Source organism: Lepidothrix coronata, unplaced genomic scaffold, assembly GCF_001604755.1.
Source record: "Lepidothrix coronata isolate B3197 unplaced genomic scaffold, Lepidothrix_coronata-1.0 Scaffold37, whole genome shotgun sequence".
NCBI lineage: Eukaryota > Metazoa > Chordata > Aves > Passeriformes > Pipridae > Lepidothrix > Lepidothrix coronata.
Window position 1 is genome coordinate 830,829 of NW_016690217.1, and position 18,099 is coordinate 848,927.

At 37.8% G+C, this 18,099-nt stretch overlaps 1 protein-coding gene across 5 annotated transcripts in view; it reads left to right on the forward strand.

Annotated features, from left to right (window-relative positions):
- Window positions 1-18,099, forward strand: part of MCC (mutated in colorectal cancers) — a 202,669-nt gene that overhangs the window by 35,975 nt on the left and 148,595 nt on the right. For 2 of the 5 annotated variants that reach the window (XM_017812719.1, XM_017812720.1), the window contains exon 1: window positions 14,129-14,772. The exons of the other annotated variants lie outside the window; for them this stretch is intronic. In XM_017812719.1, the coding sequence (XP_017668208.1) occupies window positions 14,716-14,772 (57 nt within the window). In that variant the 5' untranslated portion in view covers window positions 14,129-14,715. Of the gene's footprint in view, window positions 1-14,128; window positions 14,773-18,099 lie in introns of those variants that run through there. 5 annotated transcript variants of the gene reach the window in all.

The window sequence follows — 18,099 nt, forward strand, 5'->3', positions numbered from 1 at the left end:
ACACAGGTGTGCAGAATTACTCGAGAATGCACAGCGTGATGGCTACTACGTTGCTATGACATGTAGGAATCTTAAAAATAAAAATGATGAAGACTCATAAGAAATAAAAATCCCCAGGTTTTATGGCTTTCTTTTTGTTCCCATCTCTAAATTCCTTCTATGCTTACTATCATGAAAGATGCCTGATATTTGTTTTAACCAGCATTTATTATACTTCTACTTTAAAGTATTCCTTCTATGCTTTTTGAAACCATAGTAGAATCAGCAGTCTCTGATTTATATGTAGATGAATACAATAACATCTTCATTTGACTCCTGCTGAGCATTGATGTCATGGGTCATATGTAAATTTTTGCTTTGGCTTTATTAAAATGGAGAGAGAAAGGAACAGGAGAAAATGGAGAGAATTATTTACTTTGAGTTCCAGTATTTACATTTATTCATCTTTCCACAATTTTTGATACTATGGGGCATGCTTACTGCAGTCTAAATTTAGACTCTTTAATGAGATAAACACAGCCTTCAAATAGCTGTGATTTTAATATAGGTACTTCCTTCTCTGTCTCTTTCTAAGGTTGTTTTACCAACCTGCATTTGCCATAATAACAAGCAAAGCTGCTCCCTTGCATTCATTCTCAGAAATGACAGATCTCATCTTTCCCATTTTTATAGGCTGAATTCAACTAATTAATCAAGTGTGAATTCTTGTTACTTAATGTCCTGGATTTCTTTCTGGCCACCTTCTTTTAACCTTCTTTTGATTTTAAACTGTGCAGTCAAGCTAAAGACATTGTTGTGGTGATTATGTACTTCTACAGCATAGATTATATTCCTCAGTCAAGACAGTGGGTCTCCATCTGCCCTTAATAGGTTTTCCATTTGCAAAAGCTAAGTGAACATCAGTCCACTGTCACTTTGCCTCGCTTTTATATAGGGATTTTTTTAAATGCCTTTTTTTTTTTTAAATGCATTTTTTAAATCCTGTCAACATAGAGCTTTACAGAGTTTTATCACAACATAATACCTGCTCTCAAGCATTATTCCTCATCACAGGAGTGATACAGTTTTTTTAAAAGTGCTGTTTTAAATTTAGCCATTTATACTCATTGCTTGTATTTTTATCTGTCCATCTCGCATCATTTTTATATGTTTTGGTTTATTAATGCATGTTCAGATTCAGCTTTTGGTTTACTAGAATAATTTATTCTGTAGTCTCTATAGAACACATTCCTCTTTATAGCTCTTCCCCTTGGTACCAGTATTTATGAAAAAAGTATTAAGCTTTAATATGACGTGTCACCACTTACTGATGATGTACCTATTTGTGCCAATAGGAATCTCTGTGTGTGTGTGTATGTGTGTTGGGAAATTGTAAATAATTAAAATCTTCTTCATGAATAGAAAAGAATTCAAGTATTTCAAAGGATTTCTTTGTACATGTGGATGTTTGGATTGTTGCTTTTTGTATGTATTTAAATCTTCAAAGTTGGACAGGGATTACTAATGTGGAGAGTCATACAACTGTAGTGAAACAGCTGATCTGTGCCAAGTCAGATTTGTTCACTTCCCAGACAACCCGGGATCTTGATTTGTACCCTACAGTGCCATAAGGAGGGATAGTATTCTTTTCTAAGAGTTGAAATATTGCTGTTCTCTGAAAACATTACACAGGCACTATCTCAACATGGCAAGCATATTTCACATTAGAATTCCAGTGAAGTTTAATAAGCGGAAGCAATAGATTTAGATATGTTTAATTCCCTTTTCTTATTCTCATTGCATGTGGTTAAAATAGACTTGATTTTTTTTTTAGTAGAAGGTGTACATATAAATGGTAATGCATATATCTGTGCTTAATGTTGGTTTCTGTTGCCTAAATTCAGTGTTTTTTTAAGATGAGTTTATTTGTTGTCACAAGTAGCTACATTTACATAAACAGAACCCATTGGGTCTGTTTCATTTGCCATGATTGTATTATCTCAGACCTCTGTTCTTTTAGCTGGAAATATCTCTGGTTTGCTGAGAAAGTCTCTGCACCAAGAATTTACATTTTAAAATGTGACCCCATGTTGATACCTGGGGTTTTTTAACTATCTAGTCCCTGGTCTGAAGGGATCCAGGATCCTTTAATCTCTGATTTTTCCTTCCAAAGAACCTCTCTTTGACTGCACCTTCATTGCCAGAGCTTTTTTAGTTGGAAACATTTAGAAAGATTTGATGAGAATATAGTTGACTTGCATAGTGGAAAGGCACAGCTGTATTTTTGAGAACTGAGTGGTAGAATTTCATTATGACCACAGCTTAAAAGGTTGTGTTGTTGTTTCTGCCTCAAAGCAGCCACAGATGTGGTTGTTTTTAGTCAGAGGGAAGGGCTTATTTACAGAGTTGCCTGCGTTACTTCCTGGTGCATCTCGTTGGTCTGGCCAGCAACAAAGTGGGCATAAGCCTGGTTTATCCCGTGCAGGGCTGTCAATGCAAGATGGGTGTGTCTAGGTTAGAGGGCATTGGTGCAGATTGCTCCACCTGCCAAATCTGCACTTCCCCTCTCAAGAGGAGCTGGTTTTGGAATGTCTCCATCAAGAACAACTTCCTCATGGGGGGAAGAGAGGGGACAGACTCTTCTCTGTGGTGATCAGTGACAGGACTTGAGGAATGGCCTGAAGCTGTGTCAGGGGAGGTTTAGGTTGGATGGTGGACAGAGGTTCTTCCCTCAGAGTGTAGTTGGACACTGGAACAGATTCCCCAGAGAAGTGGTCAGGGCACCAAGCCTGAGAGAGTTAAAGAAGCATTTGGATGATAACTCAGGCACGTGGTCTGACTCTTGGGGGATGGTCCTGTGCAGGGCCATGAGCTGGACTTGATGATCCTTGTGGGTCCCTTCTAACTTGGCATATTCTGTGATTCTGAAAAAAAAATAGAAAGCTAATACAAAAATATTCTTAATACATTTTCTTGAAACTGCTCTGGTATATGCTCTTCTTCAGCTATTCCTGTCTGATTTGCGCATGTTTGCACCTCATCTAGAGGTCCTAAAGACTTCATTGGGCTTGAGAATAGACTGTTTGTTCATGCATCTGTGTGAAAGGATGTGCTTTACATAGAGCAGAATTAAGACAACTAAACCAGATTTAGTTCTGACTATGGACTCTCTGTGCCAAATGCAGATATCACCTCTGTTGAGTACACAACCCGAAAGTTTGTAAAATACTAAGTTGAACTGGAAATATGCATTACAAGTCAACATGTAGTTGTATTAGCATTAGATTCTCAACGTTATTGCTTGCAAATGCGAACTTAATGTCTTAATCTCAGGAAGCATCATGTTATCTGAAAATAGATACTCTTACTGCAAAACCTCTTCATAAGTCAGACTCAGTGAATATTTGCATTGCTAATTTTTCCTGCTGAAGAGCATTGAGCTGCAAGTTATGCCAGACAGAACCACTATTTTGAGAAGGCTACTCTTTTTAGTTGGTATAGTTTATAGTGAGCAATAGTTCTAAAAGTCGCTATTGCATTTTTCAGGGACAGGTGGCTTTTCCCTTCCCACCTTGATCTGCTCCTTAATCAGACAAACCTAATTTGCTGTGGCCTATTTATATTAATAGCTTTTGTGTACAAAAGAACACACTTACTATTATCATTGTGTTTACATTTATGTCAGACTGAAATGCAGCTGGTTCTGGATAACTGCTTGAAACAGTATTAATAGGCTGTTTCATCCTGAGTCACAATAAGCATTTGTGTGCTCTGAGGTGCATGTAAATGTAAATTTAGTGATTTACATGTAAATTCCATACCTCTGTCATGTTATTGAGCATATAATAATTTCTTGTAGTGCCTTAATAAAATGTAGTTAGTACTTTAGCAGGAGAGTATCTCAGAGGTGCTTGGTATGTGGTGTATATTCACACATGACATTCTGTGATCAAATTCAAAGTGCTGAATTTAATCTCTTTGTCCAAATAATGTGTCAATTATTCTGCTACTTCCCACCTTACCTTCTAGCTTGACTGTTAGACAGCTAGCTAGTGTTCTTTGCTGTGTGACTAGTAGGGCATGTGCCTATGTAACCAAAAGCCTTTCCTTACAAAGTCTCAAATGATTCAATTATCCACTGATAAAGGATGGCTGGTTGTTCATCTTATGTAGATAAGTTTTTATTTGGCAAAAGTCAAAGTAATATTAGTGTGTGTAGAGAGGAAAAATTATACTGCTTAAAAATGCCATACCGCTCACTCTCTCAAAAAGTTGTACACTTCATATGTGTACTGTGATTTTTTTAACCTACATTTTTGGCTCATTTTAACTAACCAAGTAAATGTAGATTTTAAAATCGACAGGAAGGATTGTCTAGTTGCGAAAGAAAGCAAAACTACTTTTGCAGGGGATGGGAGAAAAATTCCTAGAGATTTGTGGCAGTCTAGGCATGCTCTTACAGCTATTCTAAATATGAACCATTTTCTCTGTTGCTAATTTATAGGCATCAGGTGTAAATTAAATGTGAGTTCTATGGAAATCACACAGGTATTTCTTTTAGGAAATGACCTTTTAAGGAAAAGTATCAAGGAAGTCTGAAGACAGAACTGTATTGTGAAAGGTAATTCCATGATTGTTTTGTAGGCTACTTTGGTTTGGTGTCCTTGTTAATGAGAATCTACTGTAAAATTTCTCATTTAATTTCTGAAGCTTTTATGGTTTTAGAACTCACTAATATTATTATGTCCTTTTCTAGCAAAGTCTGTCCCATTTTCTTCTCCCCCTCTCTCCAAATCTAGACTGTTTTTAAATTATTTGTTCCTTCAGATGCCCTACCCCTTCTCTTATAGAGAGGGAAATGGGCCCCAATAAGAAATATTACAATAAAAACGTAGCCTAATCATGCCTTCAGTTGGAACCCTAGTAGAGAGAAAGACATAAAGTTGAATATTGGAGTGGTGTGGGCAATTGAGCCCACTATAAAAGCTTTGTGCCCAAGATAACCTTGCCTCTTGTGCATGTACTTCCAAACTAGATATCGTTTCCATTCTACCAGGCTAAAAATAAAATACAAGCATTCCATTAAAGCAAGAACTGATTATTGGAATATAGATTCAGGAGGTTTGGCTTGTCAGAAAGCAGGCAGAAAAGCAATTTTGTCTGACAGGGATTTTTTATGTTTGAGGATGTGGGAAGCTGTTTGCTCCTCGTCTTTGATCTCAAGCCAGCATTGTAATGGACCTTGTTTGTCTGAAGCAGGCATCAACTCTAATAGAATTATGCCTTTTGTTTATACAGACCTGGCTTCCATAGCCTTCTAAAACAATGCTCGGTTATTAATTTTTCTGTTAAAATGGACTGTGGATTAAGTCTGCTAGGACTCATCTATTTTATATGAAATATAATTTTTCAGTCTTTTGAATTTACTATATTGTGACAGACATAGAGGTGAGCAAATGGCAAATTTATTTTTTTTTTTAATTCTGTTACTATTTCCATCTGGAGATGATCACAGCACAGTCTGATGGGTGTCAGCACAGGTCACATTTGTTCAGGCAGCCTGTTAATAGATGTTTTTGACTGAGGCTTTTAACTGGATCTTTTATGTGACATATGACAAGCATATGACAATTTGAAGTGCACGGAGTGATGGGTTTTGACCTAATTCTGTGTTTGTAATTGGATGATGTGAACTGTCATGTGGCAGTCGGGTTCTATAGGAAAGGGGGTCTTAACAAGTGTATGTAAGGAGGTATTTGGAGGTCTTACATTCAGAGTTTCAAAACGTCTAATTTAACTTAGTTGCAAGTTGCAACTTCCCTCTTCATTGCTTAGAAACCGCCCTTAGTATCCCATTTTGTTTGTTGTAATTAAGGGAGCTCTGGCTCCAGTGCAGGTGTTCAGATGTTTTTGCAGATGTTCAGGTGTTTTTACTTTCCCAAACTTTTTTTTTTTTCCTGTTGTCTGAAATGAAGAATAATTCACCTGGTACATTTAGCCCACACCACTGCACACAGCTGTACAGAATATAGTATTAATATTTTTATCTCACTTGCCATTGGCAATTTGAGTCTGAGGGCCAGGATTAGTAAGTTGAAGCAACATTAACCTCATGGATTCTGGTGTGCCAGAAAGATGTAGCTTTTGTCACAGGTCTTCTTTCTTACCAGCTGTTCTGCCTGTTCTCTTGAGTGTGAATTGCTGACTTGACATAGTTGAAGTTGGCAATGCTGAGCTTCTATGAATCCTCATTTATTAAAAAGATGAGTTATTCCTCCATTCATTATACACACACTACACCCTTATGTTTTGATTTCATGAAATACAGGAATTTTGATAATGAAATAAAAATCTTAACTACAGTGCAGAGTTGAAAATGGACCCCAAGTGCTTTTGCAGTTCAGTGCTAGGTTAGTTATAATGGATTATGCAACTGTTATCCTGCCAACCAAGTCAGGAAAAGCAGGGTTCCCGTGTCAGTGCCATGGTTAAATTATCAAGGGGCTCCAGTTCTTTGGAATTGTTTCTCTGCTGCTCTCAGGCCTGGCAGAGTTGACCTGAGGCAGCACAGGATGCTGTGACTGTTCAAACACCCCGTTCCTCTTTGTGTTGTGGTGGTTTTTAAAATGACTGTATGGTTGTCAGCAGAGCTCTTTTGAGGAACTATTTTGGTTCTAGTGCAGAGAAAATGGGAGCTGGGTACTTTTGCACATGTCATGTACTTAATGTTTCTGCTTTTTGTGAAAAAGAACTGTTTCCTGCATGATTGCTTCATTTTGGGCTAGAAAACCGCATTGTCATTTCTCAGCTGGGAGACAGTTTATGATAGTAGCTATGCTGCAGTGTATTGGTAAACTCCACTTTTCATCCTGCTAGGAAGCAAAGTAAACTTTGTGTTTCAGGAAGGACAGTGTCCGTTCTATGAAGAGTTCACAGTGAAACAAGAACCCCACTGACGCACCCAAGTGAGGTTTGTGCCTCTAAGCTAAATAGTCGTCTGTAATTTCCTACACTGAGTTTTGTATTAGTTTGCCTGCTTGAAACTATAATTTTAGGAAAATGACTGGAGAAAAAGGCATTGAATTTTTCTACCCTGTGAATTTTTAAAGAGATTGTAAATGCATATTATTGCTTGAATCTAATTTTTACATAACTATTGATTGTCTGATATGCATTATAGAAAAGGAGGGGAAAGTCTTTGTTTCTGTAGAAACTACATGGGTGCCAGATGTTTTTTTATAATGGTGAAGTATCCTGTGCCAGGATTCTGAATTGTGAAGGCAGAACAAACAAGATTCTTTTTTTCTTGGACATGGGTTTGTTTATTTCATTTGGTTTAGTTGCTTGATAGACCATTATCTGAGAATAAACTGTAGAAATATTGAGCAAGTAATTTCTTAACTTAATGAAGTATGGGACTATCCAGAAGAGGCCTGAAAATAGAGAAGATTTTAGTTCTGTGATTATGTTTCATGAATCTGAAGTAAGAGTAAGTGACTTGAGAAGAATGTTTTGGGTTGTAGAACCAAACAAACCATATAAGAAAGTCAGAGATGATAAATGCTGAAGCAGGGTTGTTCACTGTGCCTCAAAATGTAAAAGGGAACTGACAGGTACGAAGGCTGAAGTATCGGTGAGGCAGAGGTAAAGCAATCTTGAAGATTATGATGAGAAGCTTAAATGTAGGAAGATGTATAGGAAAAATGTCACTGGAGAGATTTAAAAGGTATATGACAAAGCAGTTAGAAGGGGAAAAATGAATTTTATAGACCAGATGCAGTGTTAGAATAGAGAGTTTGGATTTTATGTTTTGCTATCCAAGGAGAGGAAAAAAAACTCTACAAATACTAGATCTTTAGGAAAATGAAGAAGAACTAGTATCTACTGAATAGTAAATAGTTAGAGAGTTGAGAAGTGATCTGTAGACTAACTTGCTGATCTTCATAAGCAGCCATTAAACTATGTAGTCAAGAAATATATCAAATTAATGAAATCTAGATTAGGGCTGTAGGAATTCAGTTACAACAATCATAAATTTTTTTGATAGTAAAATAGATCTGGCTGAAAACCAGGGGGTTTGATTTCGCAAAATTTTTCAATATATTATTTCAGCTCATGTCATTGTTGAAGTAATTTTAGTTATAATATCTGCCAAAATGAAAGCTGCCCAAACCCCATAAATGCTCAGTGAAGTTGATGTTCTTGTTATTTAAATGTTCAGGCCTGCTAAAGTCTTGTAGAGCTTCAAGTCTGTCAGATACTTGCCTTCCATTTGCCAGAATTCATCTGACTTAAATGTTTCAAATGGAACATTTCAGTGGATTGAAACCTTCAAATACTTATATATACATATGTATGTATATATATACATTTGTATAGAAAAGTGTGTGTAACGTATGAATGTGTGTATATGTATATATAAATATATGGGAATACTTTGTGTATAGCATATATACAAATGTCACATGCTCTATATGCACAAATAAGTGTATATATGTATGTATGTATATATATCTCGTTTCTGTCTACATGTGTATATATAAGTACACACACATATGTATACATATATATATACACACACACACACACATATAGACAGAAACAATCCAACAGTTCATCTGTTAAGCATTCAGAGGAGATCTTGTCCACAGATGAGGAAATGGGATCCTTGTGTCACCATGGGAATTCACATGGTCACCAATCCCTGGTTCAGTGCCAGGGCACTCCAGGTTAGGGAGTTGTGTGTTCATTGTGCCAGTGGTAATGAAAGTCACAGTGGAGAGAAATCTTACAATTAGGGAAAATAATTATAGACTGACCACGCACAGATGTCTTGGTAGAGTTCAAGAGCTACACTTCAAGAGCTGAATGTTTGCAGAGGCACAGTCATGACTATGCAGTGGGGACTGGAACTGGAAATGAGAGTGTATGAAGGACAAGATACAAAACGAGTGTATGAGTAAGGGGAGAATGTAGATGAGGAAACCTCACTATTAGAGATTGGGAAAAATAGGGGAAACTTAGCAGAGGAGTCCTGGCAAATCCTTCTTGTATAAGTGACAATTTTTGAAGGAGATTCAGTTCACAACTGATAAATATGAGGGAATATAAGTTGGCTACCAAGATTGTAGGGACTGGAAGTGAAATGAACGAATTTACCTTGTGGTTAATAAATGGAGGAATGTACGACTGAACTGAGGGAATGCTGGACTGTGAAGGGAAGCTAAGCAGAAGTCTGATGGCATGAATTGTAGTTTTCAGAATGGCCTTGTTGATGTTTTTAAGCAAGGAACAAATAAACAGTGATGATAATTAGGGGGCTGCAACATGAAGAGAGCATAGAAGTGGCTGTTGTCTCCCCTTGTCCTCACAGGCAAGTCTCCAACATGAATAACAGGCACACATTGATGCCCTCGTCCTTTTCCTGTCCTCATCTGGTGCTGAGGCTCTGTTGAGTCAGAGGGAATCAAAATGAATGTGATAGGTTTGGATGAAGTGATAGGAAATGAAAGTGTCTGTTTGTCAGGTTGGTGAGTGGCTTCATGGCTTGAAATACTGGAAGATGGAAAGAAGGATCAAATGTGAACTCCCAAGGAGACTGCTCGGGTCAAGGATACAACTTTTTAAGTGGATTAAGTAGTTGAGGAAGGGTGAATAGGTGAGAGTAGCTGATTAAAGTGCTGTTTGGAAATTGTATTATTCTAGACATGTTATCTGTTTCAGACTAATCAAGATGGTTTGATTGAAGGAAAGAAGAAAATTTTGCTTCTATTTTCTTCCAAGAGAGTGCTTAATTTTTCAGTGTAAGATTACTTGCAATTCTTTCAGATAAGTTGAATTTTTTTTCTCTCAACCTAGGTGCATAACCTTCACTAGCATTAATGAGAACAGTTTGTATCATGAACCTGCCATCCCTTTCAGCCTTTCCCTTTTAAATCATAGTGCATTAGTGCTATTGAATAAAGATTTTTCTGGAAACATTATCCAACTACTGTATTGAATTTCTGCTTCCAAGTTTAGCCCTCATGTTAACCTTCTGAGTGCTACTATTTTGTCCATGGAAATTTAGACTTTGGTACTACACCAGTGTATTTTGTGCAAGAATGAGAAGAAAATAAAATTGTACTCAAACTGTTTGTAGTAGATTTGCAGTACTTAAAGATGTAATTTATTTGTGTATTGGATTGTGCAGGGTGATGTTTTAACTACAGAGATGATATTGAAACAAACAAGCAGAAACTAAATGCTCAGTGGACTTCAATTAGTTGCTTTTCAATTACAGAGCTAATTAACCAGAACCAACCAAGAAGGGCTTATTTCATGCATCCTGGAATTGTGATCAGCTAATCGTGCATGTTGCATGCAGAGTGAAACTGCTGCTCCGAAAATGGCGCACATTATGATGAAGAATATATGACACATACATATTTAATAGCTAATTGCTTTTATGCTGTAGTTTTCACTCTGTGGCTGTTAAATCAAGGAAGGAATATTCATGTGTGCCTAGTGTCACACCTGCTCCAATAAATCTAAGTAAATAGACTGTTGTAATTATTGTGACATATTATGAGGGAGAAACCTTGTAAAATAACTACTAAATAACTGCTAATGTTTTCCATATTCTGTGGCAGTTTCAAAAGTAAGGTGAGGAGGGCGACAGAGTTGTGTCTTGTCCTGAAAGAATCCTTTTACACCAGGTGATAGAGCAAATCTTACTAAGTGATTATTCAGATACAATCAAAAAAGTAAAAACCCACGGTGATTCTTGGACACGCGCCAATGTTTCTTTCACTACAGTTTGATAAGAGTAAACAAATGGAATAGAGTGGCCATAAGATTATTAAATCAACAATCAGCAAACTGGCAACACTAATGGTTGTTGCTGCATAATTCTGAAATTATCTTGGGAAGAATCAGTGCAAATGTGCTTATCTACAAGCAGTATGTGCATCATAAGTGCTTTAGAGGTACAAAAGGCAGTAATGGATCAGAATGCACTGGGAGGGAGTGGAAGCCCAGGCCAGTATCACTATCTTGACGGAAAGCGTTTGGTGGATGTTGTTCCTGAAAGCCTCTGTGACAGAAAGGTTTGTCCAGCTGCTTGTTACCCCTTTTTTGTGTGTACCATAGTACACACTGAGGCATCCACTGAGACCATGTCATCCTGGACTAGGAAATGTACATCTGTAGGTTAAGAGATTCCTCTTCCCATACCCAGATCAACCCCCTCCCTGCCTGTAGAGGCTAAAAGAGAAGGCAGGAAAAAGGCTGAGAGCAAGGAAGCATTGCTATCCTAGGCAAGGAGCTGAGGCAGGGAGAGAGAGAACGAACTGTACGCTGCCAGACAAAACAGAAGGACTGAGTCCAAAAGGCACCTCTCTCACTGGGTCACAGCGTGGTCTGTTCATTTCCTGGCAATGCAAAATTGGCATACTTGAGGTTTTCCTTTGTTTTCTTTGAAATCTGCCTTTGGTACAAGCCAATGGGAAAATATACTTTGGCTTCAACAAAATTCTTAGTACCCTGCTATTGTATTAGGTCACTTACATGTATTTGAAACTGGTGAAACAGCCTGCAGACAGCTGGTCAAGTCTGTCTGGGAATTTAATTTTGTGATGTAACATTTTCATTCAGTTAGTAAATGGACTTGGAGAAATGCTAGATGATAATGACATTTCACAGAAGAGCAAGTTCTACATCTTCAGGTGCTCAGACTATGTTCTTGATGCTACTGTTTTAAAAATGTGATATATTAGTAGCTATTTTAGAAGAATTATTACATTTAGTCTTAGCTAGCCCTCAGTAGTTTATAAGGATTCTGAAACAAGCATTGCCAGTCTTTATCAGTTAGTTTACAGTTGATGCTTTCCAACTGAGAAATATCTAATCCTGTACCACTCAGTGCAAGCACGCAGATTTGAATGGGAGTCATTTTTCATCAGAGTTTGGTTTAACCATTTCATTCATTTGCACATGGATTACAATTAATTTTTAAATTTTAAATAAACTTTGTTCTGAAAGTACCTGCATGTATCTTCCATGTTCTTACACACATCTGAAGCCGTGAATTCTGCTGTCATTTTTCAGTCAGTCTCTCTGTCTCTTTCTACCATGTTACTGTATAGAGTAGAAAAAAGGCAGAGAAAATCCTGTGCACCATATGTGTTTACAGTGGATATAGTTCAGATCCCAAAGTCTCCTGCACAATCTATGCTTGTGGGATGCATCTGTGGTACCATGTGCTCTGTCTGGTCTGTAGGATTGCTGAAATGTCCTGGTCTGCCAGAAATAGACAAACAATGGCAAGTGAAGAGAACAAGTCATAACTTTTAATTTCTGAATGCCCGTTCACAGTTGGCTGGGAAGTATTTGGCAGTATAGGGATATAGTATGGGAAATGCAGTGTATTGGAGCCATAATTAATATGGACTTTCCTTTAGAAAAGGGAAACCTTAGAACTTCATTCTTAGTAATTCTGAGGCTCATCCTGCAGTTGGTGAACCTGTGATATATGTGACAGAATTGGACAAATATCAGAGCAGAGCAGATTATAAAGGGGAAAATAAAGTTGATGGGGGTAGTGATGCAAAAAACCAAAAAACTCTCACCCTCGTTTGTGAAGGCATAATTTTGAAAAGATAAAACATTTTAAATTTATTTTATTGGCTGCAGGAATTTTTGAACTGAAGTTGTGGGGGTTTTTCCTCATCTGTGAAAAGTGAACTAAGTGACTATACTGTCAGTTGTTTCTGGGCACAAAAACCTGTTAATCACATTTCAGTGCTGTGGATATGCTGTTCCATACTTCAGTCTGTAGTCTGGAGGAGTCTGCATCTTCCTGGATTCCTACCCACTGGAGGAGAACAGCACAGTTTGTCCCAGCATCACCACCCATCTACCAGCAGAGAGCAGTGCAGCCCGTTGCTGGGATTTGAGTGGCCATAACTGGAAACATGTTGGAAACAAAGCAGATGAGTAGAGGAATATACACAGAAGCACTGAAGGTAGAGACAGAATTAAATGTGAAGGTGGGACAGGGACTCAACGAGGAAAATAATGAAGAATGGAGGCGATGCAAGGTGGGCATGTAAAGAGCAAGGGAAACCCCAGGATGCAGACTAGCTAAAGCAAACTAGAGACCTGGAGGATGAAAGTAAAACATCTTGTAAAGAGACTATGGCTTTCCCATTACCCTCCAGAGGAGTGTTGCAGTTCCTGATGCTGGGCATGGAGGAATGACAGGGACCCAGAAAGTGCTACCGCTTTGTACTATCATAGAGCAATATCCGTGTGTTTATCTTGCTTCTTAAGGCACTTTCTGTATTGTCATTGGGATGAATTATTCCTGTGTCTGCATGCTGATACTAATCTGTGATTAATAGAGGAGAAAGAAATAATCACAATATAATTTTCAAAATGCTGCATTTGGAGTGCATTGTTTCTCATGCAGATGTTTTTTACCAGGGTGCAAGAACTGTGCCTCAGCTTGTGCAGCATTTATTTCTGTTTCTTATATTAGGGGTTTTTTTCTTAACTAATTTGACACTTTAATAATACATTGTATTAATATGATAAGATAAATTTCAGCTGCACAGTAGGGTATTTCCTACTTCTAATTCCAAAAGTACATCATAATCCAGCATCACAAAGTATGTGGGGCTGCCCCTGTGTTTTAGGGGATGGAAGAAAGGGGACAGGATATCATCAGTTCTTGCAATGGGTGCAGCATGTCCACAAATCCAGCTATGGATTTTTCTAGATTTGTAGTTGAATATTGAAAGCAAATGCTTTTTTCTCCCCTTCTAGTAGCATCTCCTGAACCTTTTGTAAAATGTCAGTCTGTTATGTAAAATCTGCAGTGTTCTAATGGTGCTTTCAGGCTTACTCTGACTCTTTGAAATCGTTACAACCCCAGTTTTCCTTACTTAATTGCAGACAGGAATAGGGAAATAGGAATCCAATTTATTGTTATCCAGATGGTATTTCCTGTTACTTAGCTCTATAGTTTTCTGTATAGTAATTAGTATGCAGAAAGCTGAAGAGATGCCTGTAGTTCCAAAATGAACTCTCTGTAGCTCTCTCCCTCCCACTTCCACTCTCCTTTTGGTACCGCCCCTTCCATGCACCCTTTAGCCAGCAGCAAGACAGCTGTGTTTGATCATAAACCACTTAAACTCCAGGCTCACTGGCAGGGGAAACTTTAGCGTGAATTGCAACACTGGTTTCTCTCGGTGAGGGGAGCTTTCTTCTCTTTTCCTTTCTCCCTCTGTGAACACTGAAGACAGTAGCAGCGCTCCCTTCTTTTTAATTTCTCTGTGGACTTGTGTGAAGCTCATCAAATTTTTCTGAGTATGTTCAACGGCATTGGGAGATGCCCTTCAACAGAGTTGTGGAAAAGAGCAGAATAAAACAGACAGCAGAGATGAAGCATGCCTTGGAGATGGACTAAGACAGCCCCGAGGTCCTGGTAAGCAGTTTCTTCTCTGAATTCTCTGAGCACTCCACAGTATTAACAAGTCTCTCACAGCAATGGATCGTCTGTGAAGTCAAAACGAGTTTGGCTCTTTTAGAAAATCTTGCATCATTAACTTAAACTCTCAGTGTGGAGTAAAAATGGCTGTCTAGAGCAAAATGTGTCAGATGGAAAAATTTTGGAGGAGAAAGTATTGAACCAGTTGAACAAAGCTTTGAAGCATTGAAATCTGCAGAAATCATCAAGCCCTGAGAAGTCTAATCATGAATTCTGGAGTTGCTATGAAATATGGAAATGACTCCCCTGCAGAGCTGAGTGAGGTAAGCAGTTTCAGTGCCCTTCTTTACGCTTTAAAAAGAAACACTCCCCTTTTGGGCTTTCAGTCTGCGAGCAATGCAATTAAAAATTAATAGAATGTGTATCTTGCTATAACTTGCTGTGCCAGTCAGGAAATGACCTGAACTTTTTTGCTGCTTTGCTCTGAGTAAGTGGTGAAAGGCAAATGATTGCAACCATGTAGAGACATTTTTCCTGTTACCCTGCAGCAGTGATTGCCTTGCCTCTGAGAGCTGTGTTTATACCCAAAATTCATCTTTGCGATAGGTGAAATATGGAGATCTCAGCTGAGATTAAGCAGATAGTAACTAATTTAGGAGGGAAGTGGAGTGAGTGGAAAATGACAAATATTTTTTGGTGAGACAACAACACTGGCAGAAGTGGTGTTTGCTTGTATTTAGCCAAGGTAATACTGTTTCTTTAGGTTAGATGAATTAGATTACTTTCCTTCCTTGCCTAAAAGAAAACAAGTCATGGGAAACTTTCTGCTTTTCCACTGGAAAGCATAGTAAGCTCTTATTTCTTATAGTTGTGGGTATGTTTTTTGTATGAAATGACTGTGTGTGTGTTTTTAATAAATTTGAAATTAAAGCCATATCATATGTTATGCAAATGCTTAATAAATATTTTAGAAGTGGCATATTCGATCAGTTACTGAAATGTCTTAGATGTAATCCTTATGGGCTTTACTGAGAATAGCTAATTTAGTTATGCTAGAAATCCCAAGCTTTTGATTAAGGTCATTTTGTAGGAAATTGAATTTCCAGCTGTCTTGTCCCAGTTTAAGTGAAACGCTTCTCCTTCCCTTTTACCCATTTCTTTGATACACCTTTTTCTGTGACATATCCTTAATATGTTTGGGTTTTTAGGAATAATAGATAGGATATGATTGGCAGAATGTGAGAGTTAACAATTTCTGGAGTTAATTGTATAGAGAAAGGAGACACTGAAGTATAGAATGGAAAATAAATCTGTAGGCTAATGAGGGAGACAACAGCGTAGGGGGAAGCACAGTAAATACGTGAGAGCTAAGGAAGTGCAGTACCCTGCCATACAAGAGGACGGTAGGTTTGTGACGAGGAAGTTCTGGAGAAAAAAATTTCATATGTATTTCTTCCTTAAGTAAAAAGAGTTCAATTTCATTATTTCTGTATTACTTTTTCAAATTGTTGCTTAGAAATTCTATATTGGTGATACAACAAAATGGGGTTCATAAACTCAGCATAAAAGCCTGAGTGACTTTTGGTTGGAGTTTCTGGCTGTGATTATACTGATGGCCTGATAATCTCTGATTTCTATCCCCTCAACATTTAATTTTCAAGACTTTGCTAGATCACATAGATCATGGAGTATCTCAAAGAACTGACACTTGAGTCAATATTTGGAGCAGGCAGTATTTATTGGTAGCATTGCTACCTTGAAATTACCTATTCATGTTTACTTCACACATACATCAAGTAGGACTTTTGTTTTAAGAAATACCTTTTTACCTTTTTCTTTCAATGTTTTAACACAGGAAATATTGAAAGAAGTCCGTGACTGTGCTTTTGTTATGTTGTTTGTTTTTTTTTCCCAACAAGCTTTACCAACAAACTTTAATACTTAGTTTATATTTGTACTGTAGTGCTATAGGTGAGTTACAAATCGGCTGCTTTCTGAGTGCAGACATACCAGGGAAGATCTTATACTCCGAACTTTCCCCAGGTGCTTATCATCATTCCTTTGCTGCTCACCTTCATCTTTTGCAGTTTGAGCTGCTTGTGTTAGTGAGCCTTAGCCTGAGTCACCCATAAAAGGCTGGGTCAACTTCAGCACTGATAAAACTGTGTTTTTAGTGGAACATGGAGGCCTTACAGAAATGTCTTATTCCACCTCTCAAAGAAGAGAAGATGCACTCTGAGCTGCAGTTGGCTGCTCACCCCAATCATTATCTTCTCAACCAACTCCCTGTAATTTTTACATTTGTTTTTATGCTCCTTTTCCTATTGGTGACTGGTATACTGTTGTGCTTGCTGTAAGTGAAGGTAGAAGTGCCTGAGTAAAGGCTGTACCTGTAGTTGATATATCTGTTTCTCACCTCTTCAGCATGCTCTTCTCCTTTTTCTTCCTTTCTGGCTGTATCTTCTGTATGCCATGTTTATTTTTGATTAATGGAAGACAGTAGCATTTTGTTCTTTTAAATGATGGAAAAAATGTGAAATTGGCTACAATAGGAAATTGATCAACTAAGTACTGTCTTCATGTGTTTTCACTCACACTTCTATCTCTACAGTCAGCTCAAATTTTCATATTACAATGGGCTGCTACCACTGTACATATCTGAATGGCAACTATGTTAACAGACCAAGAAAGACTACGATTCACATTTTGCACTGTGGGGTTTGGTGTAGGTGCCTTGATGTCTTTATCTCAATGTGTGGAGCTCTAGGCATGAAACTACTGTTATTAAAATAAACAGGAAAGCTACAAAGCCCTAAAGATATAGTAAATGCATTCTTGACTGGCTGCATTAGACAAAATAGAAAATTAAATTATTGCAACTCATTCAATTTGTATTGAAACTTTCAACTTGAGATTTATATCTCTCTTTGGGAAATGGGCAAGAATTAAGGCATATCTTTTTTTCCAAGACACAGTGTGATTGTAGAAACTTGTATGTCATTGATGATTGCTGTTCCTAAATTCTTGTTTGAGTAAACAGAGATCATCTTGATAGTCTTTATTTACTCCCCTGCCCCTATCCAAAGGTCATGCAGAAAGCAGAAAAAAATCTGATTTCTGTTGTTTAACTCAGACTTCCACAAAACTCATGCTCTGTGGTTCCATAACTCCAGAGTTCAAAGTGTTGCTTATTGATACTTGTGCCCAGAACATGTTACCCATTTCTTCTGCTCTTCTTTCCTTTCAGGCTTCTCTTTCTTATGTCCAAAGAAAGAAAGATTAGCCAATCTGCTCTTTGCATAGTAGATTCAGTGTGTTGCAACTCCATAGAGAAGTAGAAGAAACATTGTTTTTACATAGCAAGGTGGGTGTTAGGTTTGGTGATTTGTTTGGGGGTTTTTATATGTAAAATGCATTAAGACAGGCAAATCTGTAAAATCTAGAATTTGTAGCTGACTCTTGCTGTAGTCCATGAGAATGCACAACAGGCTTTGGTAAATAGGTAACAGTGGCCAAAAAAGCCCAGTGCTATTACTGTGAAATGGGCCTTCACCTGTCACTATTTTGACTTAACATGATTCACAGAGCTTGACTTTAAAGCTTGATCAAGGATGCGATTTCTATGCATAATGTAATACCCAAATTAGGAA